This window comes from Penicillium diatomitis, assembly GCF_028827545.1.
Source record: "Penicillium diatomitis strain IBT 30728 chromosome Unknown utg000015l_segment0_segment0, whole genome shotgun sequence".
Lineage (NCBI taxonomy): Eukaryota > Fungi > Ascomycota > Eurotiomycetes > Eurotiales > Aspergillaceae > Penicillium > Penicillium diatomitis.
In genome coordinates, this window is record NW_026623187.1 from 1,063,657 (window position 1) to 1,091,203 (window position 27,547).

Sequence of the window (27,547 nt, forward strand, 5' to 3'; positions counted from 1 at the left end):
GCACCCCGATATTTCTTTTGGAAAATCATCGTGCTGCGCGGTACGCGCTTGTGCCTTACGATTCCGTGAACAGCTCGAAAAAACCGAGGCGCCATGCCGTCCTTTCCTCTCAATCCGCTTGTGCAGCCTCGAGAAGATAATGGCTTGCAACTATGGTAAGTACATTTGTGGGGTAATTCTGCCTTTCTCTATTGTAGTCTAAGTCCTATGGCTAATGTCACCCTGTCAATCTTCTCAGCTACCGACTTCCCCATCGCATTCACTCCGCGCAAGCCTATCCTCTACGGTCAACCAATGGATCTTCAATCATCGTGTACGGCTACGAGACCGGGATCAAGATTGTATGGAGAGGAGGGAAAGACTTTGCCGCACCGAAAGAAGCTGCCCCTCCAGCGCCTTCGAAAAGTGCAAAGCCTAATGACAATGATGCGGTGATGATCATTGACTCAGACGAAGAGGATCCGGCTCCTGCGCCTGCTATTTCAGAGGAGCTCCGTATCGACTTCGAGGCTTTTGAGTCCGAAGTCGACCCCGCTTCTCCATTCGAGCCGATTCTGCGACAGATAGATATCCCTCTTGGAAGCAGGGTTCTCGATGTAGCCGTGCCCCGAATCCTGTCTGAGGAAGCGCGTTCTTCTCTCGATCCCTTTCCAACTGCGGCCAAGGACACCCTCTTTGTGGCTGTGGTGTGTTCTGATCTTTCCACGCGAGTCATCACATTACCGCTCGTTCCTCCCCATCCGTCGCAGAAGGACGCTGCAAGCTGGAAAGTTCAAAAAGTGACACTAGATGGAGGAGTCACTCATCAGGATATCCCTCGGGGTGTCTCTATTACTTTTACTATGAAGGAGTGCGCCGATGATACAGGTCGCCGAAAGCCACACAGTCTTGCCGAGGACACTGGGAGATGGTACCTCTTGGTGGCTACTCACTCAGCCGAGGGATCGGGTGCTCTTTTCATTCATCGTGTGCCTCTAACGGAGCAGCCGTCGGGACACACAAAGCTCTACCGAGTGACCGAGCAAGAGATTGTTACGCAACGGCGAACTCTGCCCTCTCCAGCGCAAAGAATTGCTTTTAACCCTTCTTCTTACCCTTTTGCGCGGCACTCGAATCTTTTGGTTGCCTTCCACAGTGGCTGTGTGAAAATCTATTCTTCTCTTTCAAGTCCAAAGTCATCTGCCAAGAGCAACAGGAGGGATTCGGGGTCTCAGGAGGAGACTGAGCCGAATGAGATTGAGGGTCGATGGTTGATCAGTCTCTACCCTGGTTTTGAGCAAGGGCCAACAGGCCTCACTCGACGAAAGACCATCATTGATGCCGACTGGGTATTAGGAGGTCGTGCTATCATGGCTCTCCTGGCGGATGGTGAATGGGGTGTGTGGGACATTGAAGGAGCCGGGCCCGGGACCACCAAGGGTCCGTTACACCGGCAGTCAAACGTCCAAGGCGTGACCGGAGGGTCCTTGACCACTTATGCAGTCAGTGGTCGGATCGTGGCACCCTTGACAAATACGCAATCTGAGGCGGAACAGCGATCACGCTTTGCTCCTATGACGCCGTCAACCCGACGCGTTCGAGAAGACACGTTACTGAAAGGATCGACGACAAGTCCCAGCCCTTCATTGCGCGGTCAAATCTCCGTGTGTCAGACCAGCGTTTCGCATGATCTGCCTGACGAATCCATCTTGCTTCGACACGGTCAGCATACCGCGGCGATCCCCAGCTTACTTTCGCTTTGGCGAAACGCTGTGAAATCCACCGGTACCTTTGATGCCTCGAACCGCTGCCGCGTCTCGCCGTTTCAGGTGGTCAATTTGATGGGAGAGAATTTCCAGGCTATTGGCCATATCCCCGCTCCAACTCGTCAATCCCGAGCGCTTAGTCCTCAAAAGTTTGATATTCTGGTTGCTGCTGAGCACCAGATTATCATTCTCGCACCTCGACTGGCTGAGTCTGAGGAAGAAACTTCTAAGGTCCCTCGAAATTCGACGCACGAAGTGAATGCCGAAGCAGATCAATTCATGTTGCGCAGAGGTGAATTGGATGTGGAGGGCATGGGCCGCCTTCTCAGTGGGATGGCAAATGGCGTCGGAACTCAGCGCGTGGGAGCTAGTCCTTCGAAGCGAGCCCGCATCTTTACATGATCTTGACAATACATATCGTGCGGTGCGGCTGTCGACCGGCAAGCCAACCTACTAATGAATCAAGAATACCTATTCTCCATGGATCCGTTCCGATTTCCTCGTCTTCAGCTCACAATTGTCTTCTTCATACTAGGTCATTCAGAAAACCGGTCAGTAGCGTTTGTTCTTTTTTTTTTTTCCGATTCGCGCTGTAAGGTGGAGCGCAAGGCGAGATTCATGCCTTGAAATTCCCTCTTCGGAGGCGAATAAGCTCTGTATCGGATGCGATATATCAACGTCCCCATCTCCTCATGAAGCCATTGGGCTTCTTTCTGGCTTTCGGCTTCCGGACTCTTCACCGAGTTCCCGTGGCGCATATCATGTGTCGCGGCACCCCGCGTCCCACGTTTGTTTCTGGAACCACCTGCCTCTCCTTCTGCACAACTCTACGATCGCCGATCAGTCTCTCGACGCGATCTCACCTCGGTGGGCGTAGCCAGTTGTCAGGGAGAGACAGTCCGGAACAGGACCTGGTGTGAGAACTAGCCAGGATGGTACATCATTGTCTGTAAAGCAGAGCTATCAAAGAGTGTCATCAATCATAGCTGACCACAGTCCGTGGAATGAAAATGCAGGCATCACGCCCTGGTCGGAGATGACTCGACCAATTCGCAAAAGAATTCTTCCAGGCAGTGAAGGTGAAGCCATTCTGCGTAATAGTGAATGCCGAGCTATATTTTCCTGTTATCATTACTTGATCAGTACTTGAAAAATATGGCGGGTCTTTTCAAGTAGGAACCGTGCCTCCGCGGCCTGTAGCAACTTATTCTTAGAGCTTGCATACCTGTCAAGCACATGAGCTCTCGTGCTCGTCGGATGAACCATGCAACCCCGGCGAGGCCTGAACCTCTCCAACATCTCGTTAGAAGCAGGCCACACTCACTATTGCTCCTGCCCTTGGGACAATCTAGCATGAACACCAAACCAAGCCCAGCCAAACCTCCTCCCTTCGCGTCAGACGGATCCGTAACTCCACGCCGTAGGTGGTCCCTGACAATGAACGATCACCAGCGCCTCGGCGTAGCTCAACTCCTCAAGTCTTTACCTGGTCCCCCGTCTCTCAGGAAAACGAGTCACTAGTACGCTGCGCGGCACGTTAGCCCGGTTCTTTATCCTGGCCCTACCGACAAGGAAGATTGTTCAAACTAGCCTTGTTCAGGGAGGCATGGGCTAGGGTTATGTTGCATACTGCCATACTCGACGGTCGCAAGACTCCTTTGGAGTCACCGAAGAAAGCCGCATCCTTAGACCCATTATACCTCAGGTAGCATACCAGAACAAGTAGGATAACTGTGCTCTTCGTGTATACTCGATACATCTCCCTCAGCAGAAGCGATACCACCCATCAATGTCTTGAGGTCCTCTAAACATGCCCACCTCCCACTTCAGACGGATACAACGACAGTCACAGACTTTGCAGACCCCGTTACTCGCTTAGCCAGAACGGAAACCGCTACATTCCAGATTGACAAGACCTCACTCCTCTTAGCTCACGCGTTCAAGCCGCGGAGAATGGACGCACAATCAGCCACTCAGCTCGATGCACAATGCACAATGCGAGAAGTTGTTGATATTATCTCCATGACGACGGCTGCTAGTCTCTACATTGCTCGTCAGGCACTCGATCTCCAGCCTTCGGGCTCTGCCCAATAAATCCTTCACCTTTTTCAATTGGAAATCCCTTGAAAATCCACTGCTATCTGAATTCTATACCAAGCACGCAATCACGCCGTTCCCAACCACACGGCTGGAAACCTAACTAGACGGTCCGACAAGATCAAAACCACCTTCCCATACGCCTGGCAGTCAACAGTACGCCGGGACTATCCAAAGCCGGGATTCAATATGCGGATCGTCGTTATACACATAGCAGGAGAGTGCCGAGGTCATTTGATTCTGGCCTGACAAAGCCCCGATGGCCTGAATGTCGGTGATTTTTCTTTTGAACATGAAGGCTGTGGTTTTGTTTTCCAGGGTTACATGTGTACATGACCAATGCTTTGGCCACGAGCGGTCAGAATCTAAGGGTTTTATTACTTTCTTTGGGGGGGGGTTCATGGTATGTTGAGACTCGGGCCTCGCCGGTCTAGCGCAATGCTACTACTTGTTTCCAGCTCTAGCGGTCATCAAGACCGATATTGACCGGCTCAAGGGTATGCGCCAAGGATACTGAATTTCGCTTCAGATCAGAGAGCCTCCTTGAAATGTAAATGTCCCCTAGGCTTACAGTACTAACAGACATGACGCCGGAATACTAATCGAACGCTTTTCACGAATTTCAATCGTTTCATAAATTTCCTTTCCTATCTCGAGGCGATTACCGCCCTATGCTAAAACCAAAGCAGTAGCCGCAGAGATGGCTCGCGGTACGTGCATGCGATTCCTCGGGGAATGAACCCATCCCGATTCCCAATACAAACGGATTCTCGGGGAAATGAAACCTCCCGATGCAATGCCAAAATCAAAACGTACCTTGCGTACTTTCGAAAGCAGATCATCGCCAGTGTAAATCCCTGAGAAGCTCGGGGCTAGAAGACAAAAAAACACGTCTCTTTCTCTCGCCGTTGAGAAAAGCAAAAGCGTATGAACAAGGGTCGGACTAACCGCTGTATCCAACGGCCTCGAGCTCCTTGCGAACGGCATCCTCAGTCTGAATCTTCTTCATCTGAGTATCCTCGAGCTTCTCTCCGCCAGCGAGGCGCATCTTCAGCTCTTCAATCGCTCGAATCTTCTTGAGGAGACCGCGGATCTTCTTGTCCTGGGCAGAAGGGTCCACAGCAGAGTCAGGAGTAGGAACGGGAGCAGCCTCGGTCACAGGGGCCGCAGCCGGGGCAGGAGAAGCTTTGCCGTTACCGTGCACGGGGGAGCCGTTGTTCTTAGCACGTCCACGGTTGGCGTTGGGGCCAGTGGGGGCATTGGCAGGAGGGGCGTTGTCAGTGCCGTCCTCACGAGCCTTCTTGGCAGCCTCACGCTTTTTCTTGTTCTTAGCGGCGGACTTGGAAAGCGAGGCGTTGTCCGCACCAGGAGGAAGCGCAACGCCGCCTCCGGGAGCGGCACCGGGGGCAAATACTCCTCGGCAGGCTCAGCGCCGGGGATCTCACGGCGACGAGGCTTGCCAAAAGCGTTGACGGAAGCAGTACCGGAACCAGCAACGCCCTCGCGGATGTAGGCAGCGCCACCTTGATCCTCACGCTTGAACGCCAGAGGAGTCAACTGACCGCGCGCACCGGGAGGACGGTACGCACCAGCAGGCTTGACAGGAGCCTTACGGGTAGCCAAGTAGGCAGTCGCAGATGGGTGGGGCACAGGCAGCTTAGTGAAAGGGTCACCCAAGGGGTGCTGAGTAAGGCTCTGGGGACGCCAGAACACCTCGTAGAGCTCAGTCATCTCCTCATTGTATACCAGAGCGCCGCTGACGTGCCAGATGCGGATACCATTGTCGACACGAAGACGTGGGCTAGTGGTCGCCGTCAAGATGTACTGACCGTCAGGAGACCACTCGCAAACGCTAGCATTGGAAGCCTCCACGGTGGCGATCTTGTGGAAGTTCTTTTCCATGTCGTAGATGTCCATCTGACCGGCAAGGTTTCCAAAACCGGCAACCAGCACGAAACGACCATGAGGAGAGAACAGAATGGTGTTTCGAGGGCTCAGAGGGAAATTGTGCGTCGGCTTGCCACGGACATTGAAGATGGTGGTCTTTGCGGGCATGTAGCCATAAACGACACCGAATTCCTTGGAGTTGGGGTTCCAGCTCACATCGTGGATGGGACCTTCCTTGTCTATTGGATCGCAGAAAGAATGTCAATTTTTGGTCAATGAGACACTGGAGCCGAACAAGGCCCGCCCCCAAAAAGAAAAAAAAATTGGGAGAGAAACAATGGGATAGAACATACCAAGATCAACTCGAGAATCAAAGGCACCACTGGCACTGAGCAAGTACAGTGTAGTCTCACCGTAGTAGCTCTTACCAGTCTTGTCGACCTCGGTCTGAGCAAGAACGATTAAAGTAGTACCGGACGAGTTCCACTTCAGCTGAACCTTGTCACCCTTGAAGAAGCTCTTCTGGGAGACCGGAGCACCGAACTGAGGCACAATAAACACCTTGACTGAAGCAGGCTGGCCCTTGCGCTCGGGAATGAAAACCGCGATCGACTGAGTCTGACCGGGCGAAAGAGCAAAGTCCGCCACCCCCTCCACACGAAGCTTGTTCCACACGGTCGAAAGGTTGTCGCTTTGGTAGAACTGAACCTCATTGGTCACCACACGAGCGCAAAGCTTCTCATCCGGAGTGTATTGCAAGTTCCAGCCGGTCTGCGACTTTTGAACGAATTGACCAACGATGGTTTGCTCATCACCAGCTTCAATTGCGCGCCAAACCTTGAGATTCTTGGTAGCATCTCCATTGGCATCCTTGGTGGGGCGCTGCCAAGTAATAAGGTAGGTACCGAGGGGAGAGAAGCTCAATTCGAAGACATTCTCGGCAGTGATGGTTGAAACGATGTGACCAACGGAAGCATCCACAATGGTAACCCTGCACAATATTCCAAGCCATATTAGTTTCACGTAACGACATATTGGTCATCTTGTGTCAAAGAAGGAAAGACAAAGGAGAGACATACACTTGAGGGGAGGCCCAGGCGTAGTAACGGCCGTCGGGTGAGTAAGCAGCGCAACGAAGATTTCCATCAGGCCTGAAGATGTGATACTTGCAGGTTAGCCAGATGTTGAGTCCAAGGATTGTGGAGGGTAACCAGGCGAGTCTCACTTCGCAAATCCAGGCAGGGGCTCGTAAACCGGAGCGGCATCCATGATACCGATACCCTTAAGGGTGCGGTCTATATGTTCATTAGTCCCATGTAAGGCGGTAAAGTGAGGCGAAAAAGCCATCAACAGAATCGAAAACTCGCCGACCGCCCAGCCAACAAGTCGGTAATTGGGGGTCCGCATGTAGATGAGGTTCACATACAAGCAAGCTGTGTCGGAGCAGCCATTTTGAGGGCGAGTGGCAAAATAAGATGTTGGCTTGGACCAAATGAAGCGAACCACGTCACAAGTTGGATTGAAGAAACCACTTGACAGGTTGAGGTTGAAAAGATGAAAAGAATCGGAGCAACCCAAGAGATTTATAGCGGCGGAAATCGACTCGGCGCTTATGTCGGCCGATGTTTTCTCTTCTGGTCTTCACAGAATCTTCACAGGAACGGTGCCTGACGGGAACGATTTGTCCGGCAAGAGATAGAAACTTCCGGTCAACGGCGTAACAGTATCTCGCAAGCAATCAACGGAAAGTTTGCTCGATGAAAGTCGAGCTTCCAGGATTATCTGTGGTACAGGAGGAAGACCTGGGGGTGTGTTTTGCAGAGAAAGTTGGAAGCTGCGAAACACAATTGCGCGGTGCAGTCAACGCCAACAGCGGGGAGTTCTCGACGACGCGGCGAGACCAAGGTATCGATAATCGTTTCTCAATTGAATGCTAGACAAGTCAATGCCAGCAACAGGCGGTGTCAATTCCGAGACGAGAAAGAATGCGAGACGGCGCAAAAGGAATCGGAAGAAGGAGGACAGGTGCGGAGGGAGGGCGGGACGACAAAGGGTGGGGGTGGAAGAGAGAAGGAAGACAACCTGGACTGAAAATTCGGGTGCTGGTAACTTGGCGCGCGCGCCGGGCGACAGTGGGCGGTGGGCGGTGGGCGGTGGAACGGGTACAATCTTGAGACCGGTGGGCCTTTCGGAGGCGGCATGCCGTCATGTTTTAAGTTGCTAAGGGCAGCGGCTTGGGCCGAGGAGCCTCAGCGTGGTCTCTATAAGGTCGTTGACCATTACTGGACCCGAGGTCAACACGATGGGCGCGGGCATGGGCATGGATATGTATGTTTGTGTTGGAGCTCGTGGGGTAACTGGTGTCTCTAATGCAGCGTTTGAGCAAGTCGCTCGCATGTCATCTACGCTTTCTACTAAGTGAATCACGGAAAGGGGACCTGCAAAGACACGGACCTTGATTTTCGCCAGAATTGTTCGCCAATGCCTTGACTACCCACTGATACTGGCCGCGGAAAGTGCTGAAGTAGAATCTTGCAGTACCGCAGCATGTCGACTCTCGCACATACGCCAGGAAAGTAGTGACAGATCCACACGGCTATTACCTACAAATTGACCATCAGCATGATCTCGTAGAAATCAAATCGTGAATGTTTGTTCCCCAGAGGCAAAGAACGAGCCGAGCCCCAAAATCATATCACATTAATCATGGTAGGCCCAGGTCTCCCCCACAATAGTAAAAATACAAGCATCAGCTTCCGGACAGTTCTGGAAACAAGAGAAAACAATAAGACTAAGCATAGTACGCTGAACAAACAACAAAGATCATAGAATCAGCAAGAAAGATTTCCCTTCAGATCGAAAGACTCTTACCAGAGCCACCACAGTCAGTTCATAACGGATATACCTGACCGCCAGAGACCTTGGTCTTTTCTGGAACTCGCCTCCCAAGGCTGTCCACTACCCTAAGGGTCGCCTCATCAGCAACATCAGACGTCTAGTCACGTCCTGTATTATGCCCAGCTGGACTGTAGCTCGGTGTGGCGAGTCGTGGAGTGCGCACAGTGGTGTCAATGATATTCTCATCATAGGTCATGCCATTGACCATTCGAGCATCTTCTTGAACAGGCTCCGGTGTAACGGAGCCAGCGGCGCTGGACGAAGCCATCGAGTCACGCCCAGCTACCGCAGTAGATGCCATTGGAGGAGGTGGCTGCTGCTGTTGGAGATAACCCGCAAGTGGGTTGGTTCGAGCCGCTCCTAGATTTCCACCCGTGCTACCCATGCTCGTGGGTCGAGCGCTCCCCGAGGACATACGATTCAACCCACTCGGCCGACTGACAGGCCCAGAGATTGTGCTATTCGCACCCTCGCCAAACCCCACCAAGCTTGCATTTCCCTCATCACTGATGTTGCCCACACTGTCTCGATCATCTGCATCAATGTCCTCGCTCATTTTGTCGGCAGAGAAAGCTTCACTGCTGGAGGCCCAGGTTGTATGACCCACACTGCCGGTTGCGCTGGCACTCCCCACAGTACTACGCTCCTTGAGCGCATGGCTGTCAAAATAGCCCGGGAAGTGGGACGAAGGGACATAATTGCCGGAGTGAGGGCCCCCTGCCCGGGCCGTAGCGACACGCTCGAGGCCTGCAAGACGTGAGATTCGATCGGCACGTTCGGCATCTAGCGTGCTTGTGGACGTTGTCGAGGCAGAGGAGGACTGGTGGGCGTGACCTCGGTGGTGGGGGAATGGTGCACCCGAGTGGCCATCTTTAATTGCGGTGGTGGACAGTGCTGAGAGCGAGGTGGTGCCAGAATTGGGAGTGCCACTAAAGGAGATGTAAGCGACGCTGTGGAAGCTCGTTGCGGAACAAAAAGCGATAGTGAGCGCCGGGAGTCTCACTTACGGTCCCATGTCTGAAGGGGTGACGGGGTCAGAGGGGGTGGAGGGATGTCGATGAGGGTCGGAGTAGTCATTGTGACGCAGATTTGATCTGTGACTTATACCAATCGAACTATACCTACCGCAGATACAAGTTGGAAGGGCGGGGGGACAGACGGGAAATCTCAAAGCGTTTTTTGTGTAGAGTCAGTCATTGACAGCATCGAGATGGAAGGGAGAAATCGTGCGGTGAGGCAGACGGTGCTCAATGCCGAGCCCAAAATCATTAAAGAATGGAAACTGCGGGGAGTGGTCGAGTGGGTGGTTGATTGGGTGGCGACGTCAGCCCACCTTATCGACCAATCGACAGGATGTGGATGGGGTATCTTGAATGCGGATGATTGGGCGCAAGCTGAGGGTGTGGTACCTAATCGCAATGCACATGCAAGCTTAACACTCGGCCCCCGAAGTAGCTGTCTAGGAAGTGAACTGTGTACTATCTAAGCTGCTCGGGGAGGGCTACTGCAAGCACCATAGAAGCAGGAAGGATTCATGCAATGCTGACTGCGGACTTGGATGTTGGAAGAGTCAAGAAATGGTCGCATGGCAAGGGGAAGATTATGTAATAATTCGTTGACTCGTAGAGCTACATGTGACAGGAGAATCCGTGAAGGAGAGACTGGTGTCAAGGGCCAGGTTTTCGTAGGCTTACGCCCTTGTCTAACTTCACAGACTATGAACTGACTTGACGGTTCTCATAATGTCCACGCAGATCATCAACCTCCTTCTGCAGGCGAGAAAGATCAGCCAAGATGTCGGTCGCATTGGAGGGCTGCGGCACGGGTACCACGTCTGTCCCGGACACCTGCGATAGGGGCCTCCCTTCACTGCTACGAGAGCTTGAGTCTCGCGCCCGCCGAGGTGGTGGTGGTGGAGGGGAGGCACACTAGAGGAAGAAGAGCTACTGCTCATGGGAACATTATATGACGAGGCACGGCGACCATGTGACGAGAGGTTGGCTCGGGCTGTCGCTGGGGCGGAGGAGAGAGTATCCCTTGGCAGTGGACTCCCTGATGGGCGAGAATCCGCTTCTCTCTCAGCGACTCGGGGTGCTGCAGATGGTGGCATGCTAAATCGTTTGTACTCGGATGCAGTGGGGGTAGTCGACCTCGCCGAGGGTCCGGGACTGGGCGGTCGTGAGCCATCAGTGCCCTCGGAATCCAGTGATGACATGACCAGCCGACCGCCACTTGCTTTGGACTGTGAGGATCGGGAGCGTCCCATTTGACTTTGCCGGCGGCTGAGAGGAGGTGTTGGGGGCCGTTTTCGCTGAGATCGTTGGGAGCCACTGCGTTGAACGGGGTTCAACGGAGGTCCATTCTCTGCCGCCTGCGCTGGTTGTGGAACCGGAAGGGAGGTTGAAGAAGAGAAATAGTCCACACCATCACTACTGAGTCTGGAGCGGGAGGTATCTGAGCGTTGGGCACGCGATGTTTGGTAGTCGGGAAGAAGAGCATGGTATGAGAGGCGATTCCGGGATCGAGGTGGTGAGGGTTGAGGTGATGCAGCGCTAGATTGGCTTATAGCGCCCGCAGTCTCCAAAGGCGTGCTGATTTTCCGACCGTGATGGTTTGGTGGAGGAGGGGGTGGTTTCTTGTCTTTCGTTGATCGACCGGAAGGTGATGTGTTGGCGCCTGCTTCAAGCCTGGAGCGCGGTACTTGCGGGTTGCCCACACCAGGTCTCATCGAGACTGGGCCATCCTCTCGTAGAGTATCAGACGATGGCGTATTCCCCGTTTCAGTTCCCAGAGATGTTTTCTGCGCAGCAGATTGACTCTTTTCGGTGTCCGATGGCCAGACAGACTGGCCGCCGTCATCCGAACTGGACTGCGAAGCAGTCGCGACAGGTGAAGTCTGCTCAACCGTGTTGCGTTCATGGTCGTTCGCCGAAAATTCTGGGGCAAATGGATTCACAGTGTTCACGACATAGGGAGCGGATGCGTCGGGATTGGCTGTTTGGATCCCTGGGGGACTATGAGGATGATGGCGAGGCAGTTGCGGTTGAGGAACTGGTTTAAAAAACTCGCCAGGCTGAACTTCTTTGCCGGCAATGTGAAGTTGTCCAGTCGCACTGTCGGCGCTACCTATTATGACGCATGGGTTAGCAACACAATCCGCCAATGGCTCCTCAGTCGAACCAGGCGTAGGAGAAAACTGTCTGGAATGGCTGTCGGCTTCGTGATGCACGGTTGATCGGCAAGAGGCGGATGAATGAAGAGGCAGGGCATCGGCATCGATGGAGCAACTCACCGACGGCATTCTTCGCACGAAATGGGTTGAAAGCTGACATCGCATGGGAGTAGCAATACCAACTCTGCTGAAAGCTATGGGCAAAGAAGGTTGGAAGGAGAAGACAGGATCCCCGCGCCTCTTATCCATGCGCCCCCTCCTTCTCCGCTGATGTCCGGGATGCCCAAATCGATACCAGTTGCAAATGCAATTTGAACCTTAGAAGTCATTTCAGAACCAACACGATTATTTTTTCACGAACAGAATTATCTCGACAAAGATTCAGACACAATATGGAGTTTGGGAAGGATTGTCAGGGCTTCTGAACCGGTCAAGGCGAGGGAAAAATAAATATAGTACAATGCTCAAACGAATGCAAAGAGGCTTAAAGAAAAGAGACAAAATCAGAAATCCACCAGTCCATCCAGGAGACCCAGGAGACCTTCTCCCTCTCCGTCCGGAAACCATGCCTTGACCCCCGTAAAGACAGAACCTGATCCGATGAATTGCACCGGAGGATATAATATGAAGAGTAAATGTAAGAAAGTGAAAGTCCAAAACCGCCGTCTACCACAGATGAGCCACCACCATAGTGCTTCAACCCCGATCAATCCCGAGACAGTCTTGTCCTGTGAGAAATCTCCACAGGGACGGAACCGCTCTATCACCGTTCGTTATACACATGCCACGTCGCACTCTCTTCGAAGAATCTTTGAGCGAGTCGCTTCCCACTTTCCGTGGGTTGGCTGAAGGCGATGTTGTCTTTGGGGATCTCCATGCCGTAAATGAAGTTGCTGACCACGCAGTCCAGCAAATCCAACGCGATTCCCTTCCTTCGGGATGCCCCCGATGTCCAAATCCGCGAGACTCCCACGATCGCCGGGTGCAATTCATCTTTCACCGATACCGAGGATCCATCCGTGCCTCTCTCCGAGTCATTGCGCACCACCGGGCGCGCCTCCCAAATTCGCTCAGTGAGACATAGGCCCACACACCGGCTGTCTTTCATATGAAGGAACACCCGGTATCGATCCACTTTCTCCTCGGAGCTCTCGTTGTGTAAATGCTTGGGAGGCTCGGCTTGACTCCAGAGCACCTCATCTTCGATGTCAGGGGAAGAGAGCTCCTTGTTGACAACCTCGAGAACCTTCTTCGCTTGGTTCTTGGCGCTTGGTGTGGCCTTGCGATCCACAATCACCACGTATCCTTCATCGAACCGCGTCGCCTCGTAGACCCAACGCGATGCATTGGCGCGCATAAATGCCTTGCCCAGGTCCACGCCCGTCGAGTTCATTTCGTGAAATTTCTTGTGAAGCGCCGCATCTTCTGAATTCGACGGGATATATTCCATTCCGCATGTCGCACATGTTTTTCGTACCTCCGCTCCTAGGTCGATCTGCATTTGACGCAGTGCCGGTGGCTTGGGGGTGGTCTTCTGTGATGTGGGTAATGACGGCTGATGCGTGCTGTTCTGGCGTTGCTGCTGCTTGGGTGGATCGGCCGTGGAGCGTACACTATTGGAGTTGACCTCGGTCAGCGGCGAGCCGCCCGTGTTCTCCTTGAGCTTCCGTTTCAGAAAGGCGAAAGTCGGTTTGCGCGTATTCGCGGGTGGCGGGGTCAGTCGCGGCGGCGGCGACGATGGCGGCGTCGTGAGATCGTCTATATCATCGAGCGTACCTTCGGAGCCGATGATGGAGTTCCGGCGCGACGGGCTGGACAAGACGGCCGCTGATGATTCTCGGATCGCATACTGCAAATTTGTCTCGGCCTCGTCGGACTCGTCCTGTACGCGTCTTTTTTCGCGACCCGTTCGTCGTCATAGACGCGCCATGTCGGTCTTCCGTAGGTTTTCATGAGGCCGCTGGAGAGGAGCAATTAGCGCGGCGATCGCGGTCGCCAGGGTCTGGCCAGTACGTACCGCTTGAATGAATTGGTGACTGTCCACGGCATCTCCCTGGAAGTCTGCTTCTCTGGTGGGAGTGGAGGGAAAAAGCTGTTTTCTTTACCAGTTGCAGAGAGGGGACTTTGGCCGGTTTACATAGGCGGATCGTCCGGTTCCACTGCACGCGTGGCGCTAACTGGATTAGGTCATATTGTTTAGGTCCTGTTCATGAGTTCCGTGCGATCAGCCACTTACCACCCGATGAGGTATCCCTTGCTGGGGGGGGGAGGGAAAGAGGTCGGCAAACACGTAAGGAAGTTGAGTCGGGAATTAAAGATCGGAAGGAATGCTGGAGAGAAAAAAACTGTGGGGAGGAGATAGAGAGAGAGAGAGAGAGAGACGGTGTCAGATCCAGGAGGCCTTGAGTTTCATGGTCGGAACAGTGAGGGAGTGATGGATCAATCAGAGCCACATGAGCTTCTATGGGGACCTTCTAATACAATCTGCGAGACACGAGTTTGCCACCGCAGCCAAAAGGATGAGGGAATTGTACCTGACACGCACGGGATCTGATTCTGAACTGTAAGATGATGAAAGAAGGAAAGCTCCCACGCAAGCCAAAGCTTGACTGTCCACAGCTGCCGCTCGTGCTGGTCTTTTGGTCTGTCTGCCTTGGTCGGTTGGCTTGTGCTGGGCTCCAGTCGGTCCGAAGAGGGACTTCCTCTGCTAACTTCGGTCGATGTAGAAGCTAGAATTCTCAAGTTGAAGTACTAGACCAGGTGGGTGTTAAGGCAAAGGTTGGAATAGCCGTTCTATGGAGCTCAGGTTTGACGTTGAGTGTCGTATATGACGACACTGGATTGATACAGGCGCAAGCTTGACTCCTGAATCACCGTTTCCGAGTTTTCTTCTCCTGAGCCTATCTCCATACTCTCTCATGGCTGTGAATTCCCGTCGCTTCGGCATGTTAGGTGGAACCTCCTTTTAAACCCCCTTTTGCGCCAGGAACTATCGTCCAGATGGGGACCGTTGATTTGCCTGATGACGTGAACAAGAGTTGGGAGTCCGCCTTATTGACTTTTGACCGTCTGCTCATTCGCTGCGATGGCGCAGAGCCCGTAAGTACCAACAGGAATTTTCCACCAGCCCATCGCCCAGAGTTCAGCCCCCAGATTATCATTAGGCAGGAGGATCATTGGCGACATTGGATCGTTCGCCCAACCTATGCCAGGATGGCTGGACATTCTGACCGCATACCATACGGCATACCCTGTATTCCATACAGTGTATACTGAAATACACTATACGGTATAAACTCACGCAGGCGCAAAAATAGTCGACTACTAGACAAAAGTGGTGGAGTGACCACGAACTATGAACAACCTATACTTTGCTATAATGACTATGGACTCATGGCGCATAGACTTATAGCGTATGGTCATCCTATGTGACTGTGCCCATAGCCCCATAGTCCTACTCCATACTCCATACTCATAGTCCATGGTCCATACACATTAACACTACCAACCCAAAGCGTCCAGCCGTTTTTTCAGCATTCTCCTTCAAGCCCCCAGCCAGGTAGACACGAGAATTGTTCGTGACTAGTGTTGGCGTGGCGACAGATGGTCGTCATCATCGTGGAGTGGACTGGCTGACAGCCAACTTCCCTCCCTCCCAGACCCAGGGTGTACGGCTAGGCTAGGCTACACAAATCGGTCGTCTTCCAACCAACTGAACCTTCGCCCCCTTGGCCAAAACGACGCACTCGCCTAACACTCACCATGGACGCCTAAACTCGGCATGAATTGGGCGCTGCGGATGGCTGCGCGGGACGCAGAAGAGCCGTCGCGCCTTGCGGTCGATGGCAGTGCCCATTACTATGATGATTCCCCATGTTCGCTCATCATCAAAGGGACACACGTGCTCCTCCTCGCTCCGATGAATGCTTCTTTTGGCACTTCTTCACCTTGCCGGTCCGAGACCTGAGCAAGTGCCAACGCTCTGGAGATTCACCTCGTGGCACCTTCTCTCGAGGAAGAACCGGAGATTTGATGGGGACGGGGGCCTCTCATGCCTGACACTGCTGATTGGGTCTTAGTCAATCAACTCTGGGCGAAGGTCCAGCCCAGGTGCGGTGATTGGCTCCGGCTGGAAGATTGATCGCACGGTGAGAAACCTTGCCTCTTACGGAGAGCATAGAAGGAAAAAAAACCTTTCGTGATCCCAAAGAGGTGCAAATCAGGGCTTCAGCGGACAGCACAGTTCGTGGCCCCGAAGCGGAGAGTTTGACACGGTTTTCTGTCTCGGTGGAGGCTTTGCCCACCTTGACCATGACTTCCGGGTGGCCGCAGATGAGATTGGCCGGGGGATGCTTACGCAGCACAGAGTTGCTGGAAGCGCCCAAGAAGCACGGAGGGGACCCAGCGTTACCCGGTGGCAAATGATCATTTTTCATGCCTGTACAGTGTACACAACAGGAGCAGAGATCGGCGAATCATATGTCGATTTTCATTTCACCCGAGGCCATCTGGGAATCGACGGAGGGAGAAAGAAGGTGTTTGCCATTTCTCGGAGTCGGAATCTCAGTCTCGTTTGAGGCAAGACGCCTTGCTTTTGTCCGATCACTAGCTTCCAGTGATCCTCACTCGTTTTCATGGGACATGTCATCGATTTGAGCGCTGTGATATCAAGGTCAAAATCAATGGTTATCGACCATGTGTCAAAGTTGCCGCGCTCCATGCGAGCAATGAGGCTTCCAGTTCGTCAATCAAGCAGCCCAGGAAAGGTTGGAAGGGCCATTCTTCAAGCGTGCCAGTTCAAAAGCGATTCCTACGTCAATGCATCCGATATCTGCGATTCCCTAGCTCAGAGAAGAGAGACCGGGGGCAATGATGATTGGGAAGACAAGCCGAGGGTTTCGTGCAGATGTGTCTTCTGGATGGTCTTCACCCTGCAGACATCTGCACATTTGTTTTTGGATACCGCTTGCTATCTCCAGTAGAATCCAAAGCCGCTTGTGCCAAACGAGTTCATGTTCGAGTAGGAAGACTCGGGGACAATCCTCTGGATCACGGTCATTGATCGAGATCACGCGACCTTGACCTCCAGCGCCCGTCGGCGACCAAGTGCCCACACGCCTCAACGTCTGGAACTTTTCATTCCCTGCAGCTTGAATACCTGACAGCCTTTTACTTCTACACTTCACATCATTCTTGACGAGATGCTGGGTTTCTTGTGTCGATTTGCGCCCAGTATCTTGGTCGCATGGTTACTAGACTCTACGACGTCGACTTTCTCGCGGTTCCATCAAGTTATCAACGGTGCACTGTCCGAACTCGTGCCAGATGGTCTTCTCTTCGCTCTCCGCCTAGGCGTGACGAATCCCAACCACCCAGGGAAGCTGAACTTACAGTGATCTGGCCTCGGGGCAGACCAGCATCACTCTTCCTTTGATATATCAGATTCCCTGGCAGGCGTCAATGGATTCATGATTGGCGCCCCCCATTAGTGTGAGGTGTGTAGAGTGACAGACGTGCAGTCACTACTAGTCTGTCAAGACACAATGCGTGCTGCAGGTGGCGAGGTCTGCCAATAATGGCTCGCTGCAAGCTCCCTCCGCTGCGTACTTAACTCTACGAGGCGACGATAAGAGAGGTCATTTGGGTCATTCAGCATCTTGAGGTCGAACTCCATCATTTGGCGGTATCTAGCTGTATGCCCTTTGTAGCTGACTCGCACGAGCAACTTGTGAGAGGGTCCGGAGTGTTCGGAGGGCTTGGAGCCTCGGAGACTTTGCCTAGCCCGGATTATCCTCAAGACCGAAAGCTGAAACGCTGTAAGAGACGCCAGCGGGTGCAGATGCAGTTTCACGACAGCATCGAAGCCTTCTCCAATCCCTCGCACATGTAGCTCTACCTAAGTTGATTAGAACAGTAGTAGACTACTAGACTCTGGCCCTAAGAGTACCACAGTCTCCAGATGCCTCCCCCAACGTCTGGGCAACAAGCCGTACTAAGGTAGTTCCCACCTCCAAATGTTCGGCTCCGCTTTAGACCCGCGGAACATTCGACAGCGCGGGTCCCTCCTAAAATTTCTTCGACATTTGTTCGAAGCCTTTTCATCACCCTCATCACCCTCTTCCTCTAAATAATGTCAGACGACGCTCAAGGAGGCAAGCGAAAGCGTGCGAGTCAGTAACCACCTTTTCCCCACCCCCTTCTCCTCTGTCACGGACGTCTTGTCCCACCAACAATCTCCCACGTTCCAATCTATCCTTGTCCCATACCCCAACCAGCTCTTTTTCTTTCTTTCCCCGCGACGAGCAGGAATCCAGCACGATGGACTCTGCCAGCAACGAGGCCGTTTCGGCAGAGTCATCAGACCTACCCCGGTCGGCTGGGACGCAGCCAAAGGTCGAGATTGAGCATCCACGCCCGTCCAAGTTGTTCCCGGCGGCGATTCCATTCCTGCCTGGCCGACTGCAACACTATCATCAGCAGCCCCCGCAGCCGCAGAAACAGCCCGAGGAACTGGAGCCGCATCTTTCACCTTCACCATCACCATCTCCTCCTCCTCCTGCTGCTGCTGCTGCTGCCGCTGCTGCCATGGAGGTCGAGTCACCCGACACACGTAGACCTTTCGCTAACGACGGACGCTCGCCAGGGACCCAGTCATGTCCGCCGCCGGAGCTGCCGCAACTCGTGGCCGAGCAACATGCGCCAATTCCATCGCATGACAAGGACACTCAGCGATTGATTGTCATCCTCTCCAATGCCAGCTTGGAAACCTATCGAGCTTCTAGTGGGCGTGCGGGGGCCAAGGATGAGAAATATTCTCTCCTGAACAGCGATGAGCACATTGGTATCATGCGTAAGATGAACCGAGACATCAGCGAGGCTCGTCCGGATATTACACACCAGGTATGGATTTTCTTGCGTCGAATTTGATTTTCCCACCTCTCCTCGGTTCCCCTCCACGTGAATAGCTCGCTGCGGGATGGATCATGCGAACGTCATGTGGTCGATCGCATGGTATACGTATGCTGACTGAAGATTCTCTTTCTCGTGCGTAGTGCCTGCTCACTCTTCTCGATTCCCCCGTGAACAAAGCTGGTCGCCTCCAAATCTTCATCCACACCGCCAAGGGTGTTCTGATCGAAGTCAACCCCTCCGTTCGGATCCCGCGTACCTTCAAGCGTTTTGCTGGTCTGATGGTTCAATTACTACACCGTCTCTCTATTCGCTCGACCAACTCGCAAGAGAAGCTGCTCAAGGTCATCAAGAACCCTATCACCGACCACCTGCCCCCCAACTGCCGCAAGGTGACCATGAGTTTCGATGCGCCCGTCGTCCGTACTCGGGACTATATCGAGTCGCTGGGACCCAATGAGAGCATTGCCATCTTTGTGGGTGCCATGGCCAAGGGTCATGACGATTTCGCCGACTCCTTCAAGGATGACACCATCTCCATCAGCAACTACAGTCTCAGTGCCAGTGTGGCTTGCAGCAAGTTCTGCCACGCAGCCGAGGAGGTCTGGGACATTCTGTGAATGCGGTCCAGTTTCCCACTTGTTTCAAATCGCGCAGCGTGACGCGCGCGTCCATCGACATGCCGCCCCACACGGAAAATCCATAAGAAGCTTCCTCCAGCGTGTCGTGTCTATGACTGCTACGAATTTCCTTGCCATGGTGATTGGTCACCACTGGGCCCTTGCTGTTGAATTGAGTTGTATCTTGAATTTGTGAAATGAACTCCACAAATGGGTGGATTTGGAAAGGGGGGGGGGTTGAATCCGTCCGTCTTTCGACATATGCGAAGATGGAGACAAGTCTTCTTCTTCTTCTTTTTCTTCAACGTTCTCGATTTTTTTTTGCTCTCATGCATTTGCTGGCATCGGCGAATCGCTTAACCCTGCCATGTGTTTGGCTCTACATCTGTTACACCCAACATTTACCTGTCTGTCGACCCGACGGTCGATGAGTGATGGTATGACCCGCTCAAATGTGTTATGTCTTTTGTCGCCGAGTGTCGCAACTCGTGACCTCTCTCTGGTCTGACTGAGCAGCCGGGTCTCGGTTAATATTGCATGAGTTGTTGTTGCGATGGTGCTGTCGTTTTTTTCCTCTTCGTTCTTTTACCAGAAGGTGTCATGTCTACGAAGGTGTCATGTCTACGCCACGATGAGGAGTCCTCACAAGACCAGAGATCACTCTTCCCTTCTGCCGAAAAACGCATGGCGATACAACTGGACTGGATGGCCTTTGGTTCCTTTTCGCCAGACCGGTCCTAATTCAGAGCCTTGGCCTCGGAAAAGAAAAAGAAAAAGCAAACGAAAAGCCTTCTCGTCTTCCCCGACGAAGCGGGCTTTTCTTACCTTTGACCGTGGCAATGAGATTTAGAAAAGTGAACAAATTTTCGATCGGGATCCTGTTGTTTGACAGGGTTTTCTGAGATTTCGGTGATATATTATTTGTGTGTGAAAGAGAGTACTCATTTTCAAGATTGTTTCCTTGCGATTTTGCTTTTTATCCTATCATGGAGGATACTCTGTGTCGGTAGGCCGTACTCCGTATCGAAGTCACTATTCTTGAAAAGAAGCCCCCCGTAAATGCTAATCAAGCAAGTCACTGTTTACTCTCCAAACGGCCCTCGGAATGCAGCTCTACAGAAGCCTCCCTAGTCTCTGTAGTAATGAATATATGTCGCCAGATCAATCTCTTCTGGATCTCAGATAGCGCGACAGAAACCAAGGCCGTGCCGGTCTATTCCAAGTACTCGAGTATTCCATAAGCTGCCGGTATACATATACATACTCACCAGGTGAAACTCAGATAATCACAAAGCATACAGCGCCCCAGCCTTCCGAATTCCAGCCCCAGAACGTGGAGACGTCATCGCAAGACGGGTACGGAGTCCGCCGTCGCACTTTCCAGTGGGAAAATGAATCCGCTGTCGAGTGTCACTCTCCACTGCGCTGGAGTCGAGCTCACAAAATGAGGACCACCCAGTTCCTAGTACCTAGTACGTGATACGTACTCCTTGGACACTCTGTCCATCAAGCGTCCGCCTCAATGGGAGCGATTATCTAGTAGGGAGTAGGTAGTAAGGTACTATGATAGTGGAGGGACCCATTTAGGGAGTCTACTAGTCGTACACAGTTACACATGATACGGGCAATGTATGATGTTACATGTAGATCCAGGCTACATTCGAAGCGGCATCGAAGTTTCAATTGTATTGACGCAGTTGTTCGTCCCGGAAGAATGGTCATGGACGACATGAAAACGTCGGGGCTGTAGCTTTTCACACCAGACCCGTGATATGTGGCCAAGGTAGTACAGGTGGTTGCTTCAAATCTTCCGGGTCTCGCCCGAACGGAGATTCTCTCTATTCCAGCTCAGCGAAAGTCTGGACCCATCAGCTAAGCTAACATAGCAACACAGCCTTACTATTCTACATAACTATTCAGTGCTTAGAAAATGGCTGAGAGTAAGCACAGGTAGATAGATATTGATCGCCGAAATGGCTGAGAATAGCTACGTAAGTTATTAGTGAGTTAGTAGTACTTCTATACTCGTGAGTCATGGCACTAGTAGCCTCACTTCAGGTACCCAACCCATGTACCTAATCAGTTCACACTGGAGACCTGATCTCGAAGGAATCAGCTGCACATCTGCCCAGGTCAATTGGATAGGGAGCGTGATGACCGCTTGAACTTTGGAGCGGTTTATTCTCGGATGGACCCGGTTTTTGGGATTGTAGTTTTCGGACCCTTGGAGGCTGTTTAGGATGGTAGAGCGGCCGATGAATGGGGTAGGAGTCCAGGACAGTAGGACTCATAGGTAGAGCTAGAACACAAGCATTTCGCCTAGTAGTAAGGCAGGACGTTTGACCGTATTGAACAAGTCCGATCAGGTCCTTGAGTTCATGGAGTTGGGTTGCCAGTGAGGCGGGAGAGTATAGGCGGGATGTCGTTTCCTTCTCTGCTGTACAAAGTACGAAATGCAAACTCCAAACCATCGAGTGCTATGTCGATACCTCACGTAGTAGGTTACTAGTAGACTACTGGACTTGAGGTTATACCTGGTAGCTACTGCTTGATCAACTTTACTTGTGGCTGCAACTCAAGTTACGCGTGGATCATGACTAGTATGTTAGTAGGACTAGGTACCAAGGTAGTCCAGTCACTGTTGTACCTCCGAGCACCGATGATGTTTCTCTGCAAAGATGCCATCGTGCTTTGTGAGTTGATCCCTTGCGATTCACCGACGCAGTACCTTTCTGTCACTTGACCATGAACCCACCTTGGGCCCCTCCGAGGTTCCTCTTCCCCGCCATGATAAGCAAGGAAAGGCATGGTGCCCTGTCGTGAACCCGACATAAACACCAAAGAGCTCCGACGAATACTGCATCAACTCATATGCCATGATGACCCAGTCCTGCACCAAGCTTTTTTGGGTTCTGCTGTCCCGGTCTCCAGAAGCGGTCGAACAGATATCCTCTGAAGAGGATCGTCATCCTGATGAATCAGGTAAATTAGTAACCTCCCACTAAATACAAGAGCGACAAAGTTGGACTCGAGTCCAGCAGTAGTAGCGGTCAAGCACTCCAGCAAAATCCCGATATTTCCCTTTCCCGATCGCCCCGACTCTCCGTGTCCAGTGCCCATTTTTTTCGAGTTCTCCACCCAGCAGTTCCACCTTGGTGAAGTGGACGTTCAATTTTCAATTTCATCGACGGCTCTGATTGATCATGGAACTGCGTGTTGTGACTGTACCCTCTTGGTACGTCCCCTTTGTCCACTCGGATGCGTCCACGCATTTGTCGAGTGTCCGACTCGGTGGGCTTCAACGAGGTACTCCATTGGGAGACACTTGGTAGTAGTTAACTTAGTAGGTAATTAGGTAAGAAGGTGGTCATTTCATTAACTTATGATTGTACATCTAAGGGGATTGTCTGCGATAATTCACCGATATCAGAGGGCTCTGCACGTTGTACATATGAAGTCACTATTGTATTGCTGTAGAAGGGGAAAGTGAGTAGTTAGCGACTTGGTTGTTTTCCTATTCTCCCACAGTCCGACTTGCTGACTTCCAGGTTGATGATATTTCAAGTCAAGCGGTCCCTCGTAGGCCTGGGCCACTCTGCGACCTGAGCGAGCCCCGCTGCTCTCCGGACTCTTACGAACTTGTCGTTCGTGTCGATCCTTCTCGGTGACCATTGCTGATTTGGAAAAGAAATGGCCTTATCGCATCACGATTGACACCCTGGATTTTGTGCTTTGGTCAGTTGTATGAAGACAGCAAGACCGGGAGATGGACAATGCTCATTTTCGAGGGATGCCGGAGAAGTGAATGGTTATCTAGGTTGTCGAGTAAATCCTGTCCACTAACAGAGGGAGTACATACTACATTCACATAAGTGGAATGGAAGACTAAAGTAGGCCCCAGTGTATAGTTGTATACTTCTTCATCAGTGTATACCATCCACGAAAGGGGTATAGTCTCAATTGAAGGCTCAGGGTAGTAGAACAGACTGTTCGAAGTACTAGCTTATCTTCCATCTTGAACACGTGAGTCAAGTTGGCTACGTCTTGAGTCCCTCTGGACTCTGGTCCATCCTTTTCCAATACTCTAGGTCGCAGGACAGGATTGAGGGCGCCAATCGTCATAACAGCTTCACTTGCAGTGGAAATCTAGACGTTGCCGGAGACGGTCCATCGTCGCGAGCTCAACATCGCTGTCAGCCTGGAGAACTGTATAACTACGTTAGTAGACTAGTTCGATTAGTCAGTAACTAGTTAGCATTTAATAACCAGTAGTTAGTAGTTATTGGTTAGGGGAGATGTACATTATACAATGTATAATGCACACTGTGCACTTCCAGTAGTCATCATCCACCAAACAGCCCCAGCCTGGTGGTCGCTTCATGCTTCGAGTCCACGCCTCACTTCCGACGCCTCATTTCTGAAAATGCCCATTCTGAAAATGCTCTAGTCCGCACGACGCTTGGGATGCTGAACAGGTTGACAGCCAGTCTGCTCACGGGGAACTCTCGTTTCATCAGTGAGCTGTTCCGGCGCACTTCGCTCAATTGGGTAAGTGGCTAAGTCATCACCAACTCCCGCCGACTACTCGGACGTGAGCAGTGAGTTGGAAGGTTCACCTGGCCAAATGGTAAACTGTCCGTGGACGAGACTCTCTCTGGTATCCGCCCACCTTGTTCCAACCCGGCTCTGGCAGATCCAGCGACCGATGCACCCGCTACTACTACTGGACTAGTACTGGTGACTTGACTGGACTTGGACGTTTGGCCTTTCCTCTTGCGAGTCAGCATCCAAATCCACCTCCCCACTGATCCACTACCCACTTTTCTGCTGCCCCTCTGCTCTCTCGTGCTCCGTGGGCCAGTTGCCAGAGACTCTGGTGAGTTGGCGCATAGTCGGTCTACAGTCTAGTTCTACAGTCTACACGACGTTACGCGCGACACTCTCCACGATTGACGGTCCAGTGCAAGACGACTATTGCAGGCGTTGCTTGGGCCTGATTCCGGGCGGTTCCACCTGCTGCTGGAGCCCGGTCGGACTCGTTGGCGTTTTCCCTCTTCGGCTGGATACTTGCGCGCGCACTGATGGATGGATGGCCGATTCGGGTAGTGACTGAGGTCCACACGTTCTGGCCTTGCAGTTGTTCCCCGAATCTGACCAGATGGGACAGTTCTCGCAGCGGAAGTCAAGTGACTGATGTTGCTGACTGACTGACTGACTGACTAATGAGCCAACTCGAACCGCGTGAGATGATCGCAGTCGTCTACCGATGTACACTTGTACAGGCGTCCGGAGGTACACTAAAACCGCTCTGCATACATGTCCTGGCGGGGCTATCGGGCAGAAGGGCCAAGAGTGGGCTCGCGATGGTCAAACCTCGATGAGGCAAGTCAAACGTTGTGCTCACGAACTAATCGGAGTTCTTTGATCACAAACTGGATACTCCGTCCCCTTTTCCTTGCAGCTGGCAGAGCCCATCGGCATTGACTCTGGCTCCCAATACAGTAGACCAGGCGTCGGGTGGTGTGTGTGTGTGTCATCGTGGATTCCAGCTAATCACTCCGAGGCACCTCTATCTGGCATGCTGGTGTTGGGTCCAGGATACCTTTCCGCCCTGCTCGTCGCCCTACTTGGCTCACCGTATATAACGATGCCCTGCATCGAGGTGCAGGGCATCCTTAAATTCTATTCATCTGCACAGATCGAGCTCTAATCATCATATTCCGATCTTCCTCCTCAATTAAATACCTCGGTCGAGCCACCGCACTTGCACTCTTGATGCTCGTTGCTTAGTCCGCGGGCGATTCATTCTACTGTCACCAGCCTTCTTCGCGATGCCCGTCTCTCATCTGACCTTGACCGTCTCACATCTCCCCACCTCGACTTCTTTCTTTCTTTCCTGCCTGCAGCCTCTTGGATATCAATTCATCGGCCGTCATGATGACTATATCGGATTTGGTCAGAAGCAGGGAGAACCCGCCGATTTCTGGATCACCGAGAAAAAGCCCGGGTATGTTCTCTAGTCAATAGACTCAACACACCTCACGTCCGAATACACGCGGCAACAGACCCCACCCGTCTTCCGCCATACTGCACAAGGCTCGATCCACATATCCCCATGGCAAAGAAACACAACGTTTACTGATCTTGAAACTATTCCCAATTCGACAGTGTTCTACCCAGTGCCGCACATGTAGCATTCCCCGCTCCGTCGAAAGACGCTGTGACCACATTCTTTCACTCGGCCATCCAAGCCGGTGGCCAATACCATGGCGAGCCGCGAACCCGCGACTCTCAAACAGGGTATTATAGTGCTGCGGTCATAGACTTTGACGGGAATAGCATCGAGGCAGTCTACCGGCCTGGAGCCGCCCCGTCGGTTGCCGCGTCGGTCGCCGGCAGTCCAACAATCGGTCTTATCGAGAATGGCTCCGCCGCGTCCAAGGCGGGCTCGGTTGTTTCCAAGGCGAACTCCATTGCGTCCAAAGCCACCACCGTTAAATCGCGTGCAATATCGAAAGCGCCCACGGTGGTCGAAAGGACCGTCTCAGCTCCATCCGTCGTTTCGGTGAAATCGACAGGATCAGCTCTGGCATACGGCACCCCTCCGCCAGCACCGCAGCCGCCAGCTCAGAAAGTTGACGATGGTAGCAAAGCCGCCAAAACGATCATCGGCACCCTGATCGGAGCTGCAGCCGGTGCAGCTGTCGCGTACGCAATGGTCCGAGGCGATTCGGAGTCCCAGAACGCTGAGGCGAAAGAGGCAGTCGCAGCGCCTCCCAGTCTGCACCAGTACGCCCCCGATCTGCTGCAATTGATGGCCCCTCCCTCACAGGTTTCAGAGGCAAGATATCAAGCAGAAAACGGGCTTCGGGCCATTGAAGCGCCGCCCGCACGCAGTGTCTACACTTCCGCGTCTGCTGCTCGATCGACAGCGTCCCGAAGCGTCATATCTAAGAATCCGTGGGCCAGTACGGTCTACGAGGCCACCGAACATTACCAAGATGATAAAGGCCGTCGTGCGTCGGACGGAGGTAGCGTCTACTCGATCCCGGAAGATGCCCCTCTGCGCGCGATTGACTACCCCCCACGCAGCTATGCCTCGCAGCAACGCTACCCTTGCAACCCCAGTACATTCATTAGCAGCTACGCCGCGGATAAGCCTCGCGCAGGCAGTGTCCATTCGTCTGCCTCCACCATCAAGACCTCTGCCTCTCATCGCCGTCACAGTACCGATGACGGCTTCTCGGAACACCCTCGCGCTGCGGTTTGCCGTTCAACTTCCTCGCCAAGCGTCCACACGGTGAAGTCTCATGCGCCGTCGAAAGCTGCAGGTGGTGCAGAACCCGCTTCCGATGCTCGCAGCTTGGCCCCATCCTCTCATTCGGCTCGCAATATTCCTCTGCCAGCTAGTTCCTCGGGCACATTCTACAGCGCGGCGCCCAGTCAATCTGGCAAATCGACCGTGTCTGCCCGTCATGTTCCGCTCCCAGCCAGCTCTTCAGCCAACTCTTTCTACAGCCCCGCTGCAAGCCAGGCACCACGATCGCATATCTCTGCACGCCATGTTCTCCTTCCCGAGAGTGTCATTGATGTCGATGTCGATTCCAACGTGACCCCGGACGATTCAATCAGCCAGGTTGGCGGAAGTCGATCGGGTCGGTCCACCCACTCGCATCACTCGAAACATTCCAAGCACTCGAAGCACACACATTCTCACGGGTCGCGACATTCGTCCAAGTCGAAGATGGACGAACCCGTGAGGCCGGCGGACAGTGTCAGTCAAGTCTCAAGGTCATCACACCGTCATCTCAAGACAGGTGGTTCAAAGGTTGAGAGCCGGCGGGGCACCGAAGTCATGGTATAAACCAAAGGGCGATCTGATCGTCTCGCTGCATCATGACCATGTCTTCCATTTGGGTTTCCCTGGAACCTACTGGAAGGCTAGAGTCACGCGATCCCTCTCTGTTTACTTTCTTCTTCGTCTTTTTCTTCTTTCTTCATTCATTTCTCTTCCTCTTTTCTCAACATCACAAATCATCATCATACAACCAGCTGTTGCACTTTTGGCCTTGTGTCATTTGTGTCATCTCTCAGCATTGGTTTCGGAACTGGCTTCACGACAGATTGATTGCTTCAGGGATAGCTCTCCCTCATTATGACGCTTTGCATGGACACTGGATTTGCATATACATAGATTGAACCACAATTCAATTTGCTTT

The 27,547-nt window shown here is 52.7% G+C and overlaps 7 protein-coding genes across 7 annotated transcripts; 3 read left to right on the forward strand and 4 right to left on the reverse strand.

Moving 5' to 3' along the window:
- Nucleotides 1-93: 93 nt before the first annotated feature.
- On the forward strand, nucleotides 94-2,147 carry N7539_009118 (uncharacterized protein; the record flags this gene model as incomplete). The annotated part of the gene is made up of 2 exons (XM_056938713.1): nucleotides 94-155; nucleotides 239-2,147. 2 exons carry the CDS (start codon nucleotides 94-96, stop codon nucleotides 2,145-2,147), a joined length of 1,971 nt encoding a protein of 656 aa, XP_056786090.1.
- Nucleotides 2,148-4,785: 2,638 nt separating this feature from the next.
- N7539_009119 (translation initiation factor 2A) lies at nucleotides 4,786-7,180 on the reverse strand (the record flags this gene model as incomplete). Its single annotated transcript, XM_056938714.1, has 6 exons — nucleotides 4,786-5,255; nucleotides 5,288-5,968; nucleotides 6,083-6,720; nucleotides 6,809-6,880; nucleotides 6,955-7,024; nucleotides 7,156-7,180. The coding sequence occupies 6 exons, from the start codon at nucleotides 7,178-7,180 to the stop codon at nucleotides 4,786-4,788; spliced, it is 1,956 nt and encodes a 651-aa protein (XP_056786091.1).
- Nucleotides 7,181-8,724: 1,544 nt separating this feature from the next.
- Nucleotides 8,725-9,704, reverse strand: N7539_009120 (uncharacterized protein; the record flags this gene model as incomplete). Its single annotated transcript, XM_056938715.1, has 2 exons — nucleotides 8,725-9,556; nucleotides 9,631-9,704. The coding sequence occupies 2 exons, from the start codon at nucleotides 9,702-9,704 to the stop codon at nucleotides 8,725-8,727; spliced, it is 906 nt and encodes a 301-aa protein (XP_056786092.1).
- A 638-nt stretch (nucleotides 9,705-10,342) lies between these two features.
- Nucleotides 10,343-11,959, reverse strand: N7539_009121 (uncharacterized protein; the record flags this gene model as incomplete). Its single annotated transcript, XM_056938716.1, has 3 exons — nucleotides 10,343-10,396; nucleotides 10,504-11,753; nucleotides 11,920-11,959. The coding sequence occupies 3 exons, from the start codon at nucleotides 11,957-11,959 to the stop codon at nucleotides 10,343-10,345; spliced, it is 1,344 nt and encodes a 447-aa protein (XP_056786093.1).
- A 603-nt stretch (nucleotides 11,960-12,562) lies between these two features.
- On the reverse strand, nucleotides 12,563-13,848 carry N7539_009122 (ESCO family N-acetyltransferase; the record flags this gene model as incomplete). Its single annotated transcript, XM_056938717.1, has 3 exons — nucleotides 12,563-13,648; nucleotides 13,705-13,759; nucleotides 13,817-13,848. 3 exons carry the CDS (start codon nucleotides 13,846-13,848, stop codon nucleotides 12,563-12,565), a joined length of 1,173 nt encoding a protein of 390 aa, XP_056786094.1.
- Nucleotides 13,849-18,117: 4,269 nt separating this feature from the next.
- Nucleotides 18,118-19,328, forward strand: N7539_009123 (18S rRNA pseudouridine methyltransferase; the record flags this gene model as incomplete). Its single annotated transcript, XM_056938718.1, has 2 exons — nucleotides 18,118-18,699; nucleotides 18,852-19,328. 2 exons carry the CDS (start codon nucleotides 18,118-18,120, stop codon nucleotides 19,326-19,328), a joined length of 1,059 nt encoding a protein of 352 aa, XP_056786095.1.
- Nucleotides 19,329-25,159: 5,831 nt separating this feature from the next.
- On the forward strand, nucleotides 25,160-27,192 carry N7539_009124 (VOC family protein; the record flags this gene model as incomplete). Its single annotated transcript, XM_056938719.1, has 2 exons — nucleotides 25,160-25,335; nucleotides 25,497-27,192. The coding sequence occupies 2 exons, from the start codon at nucleotides 25,160-25,162 to the stop codon at nucleotides 27,190-27,192; spliced, it is 1,872 nt and encodes a 623-aa protein (XP_056786096.1).
- Between the last annotated feature and the right edge of the window lie 355 nt (nucleotides 27,193-27,547).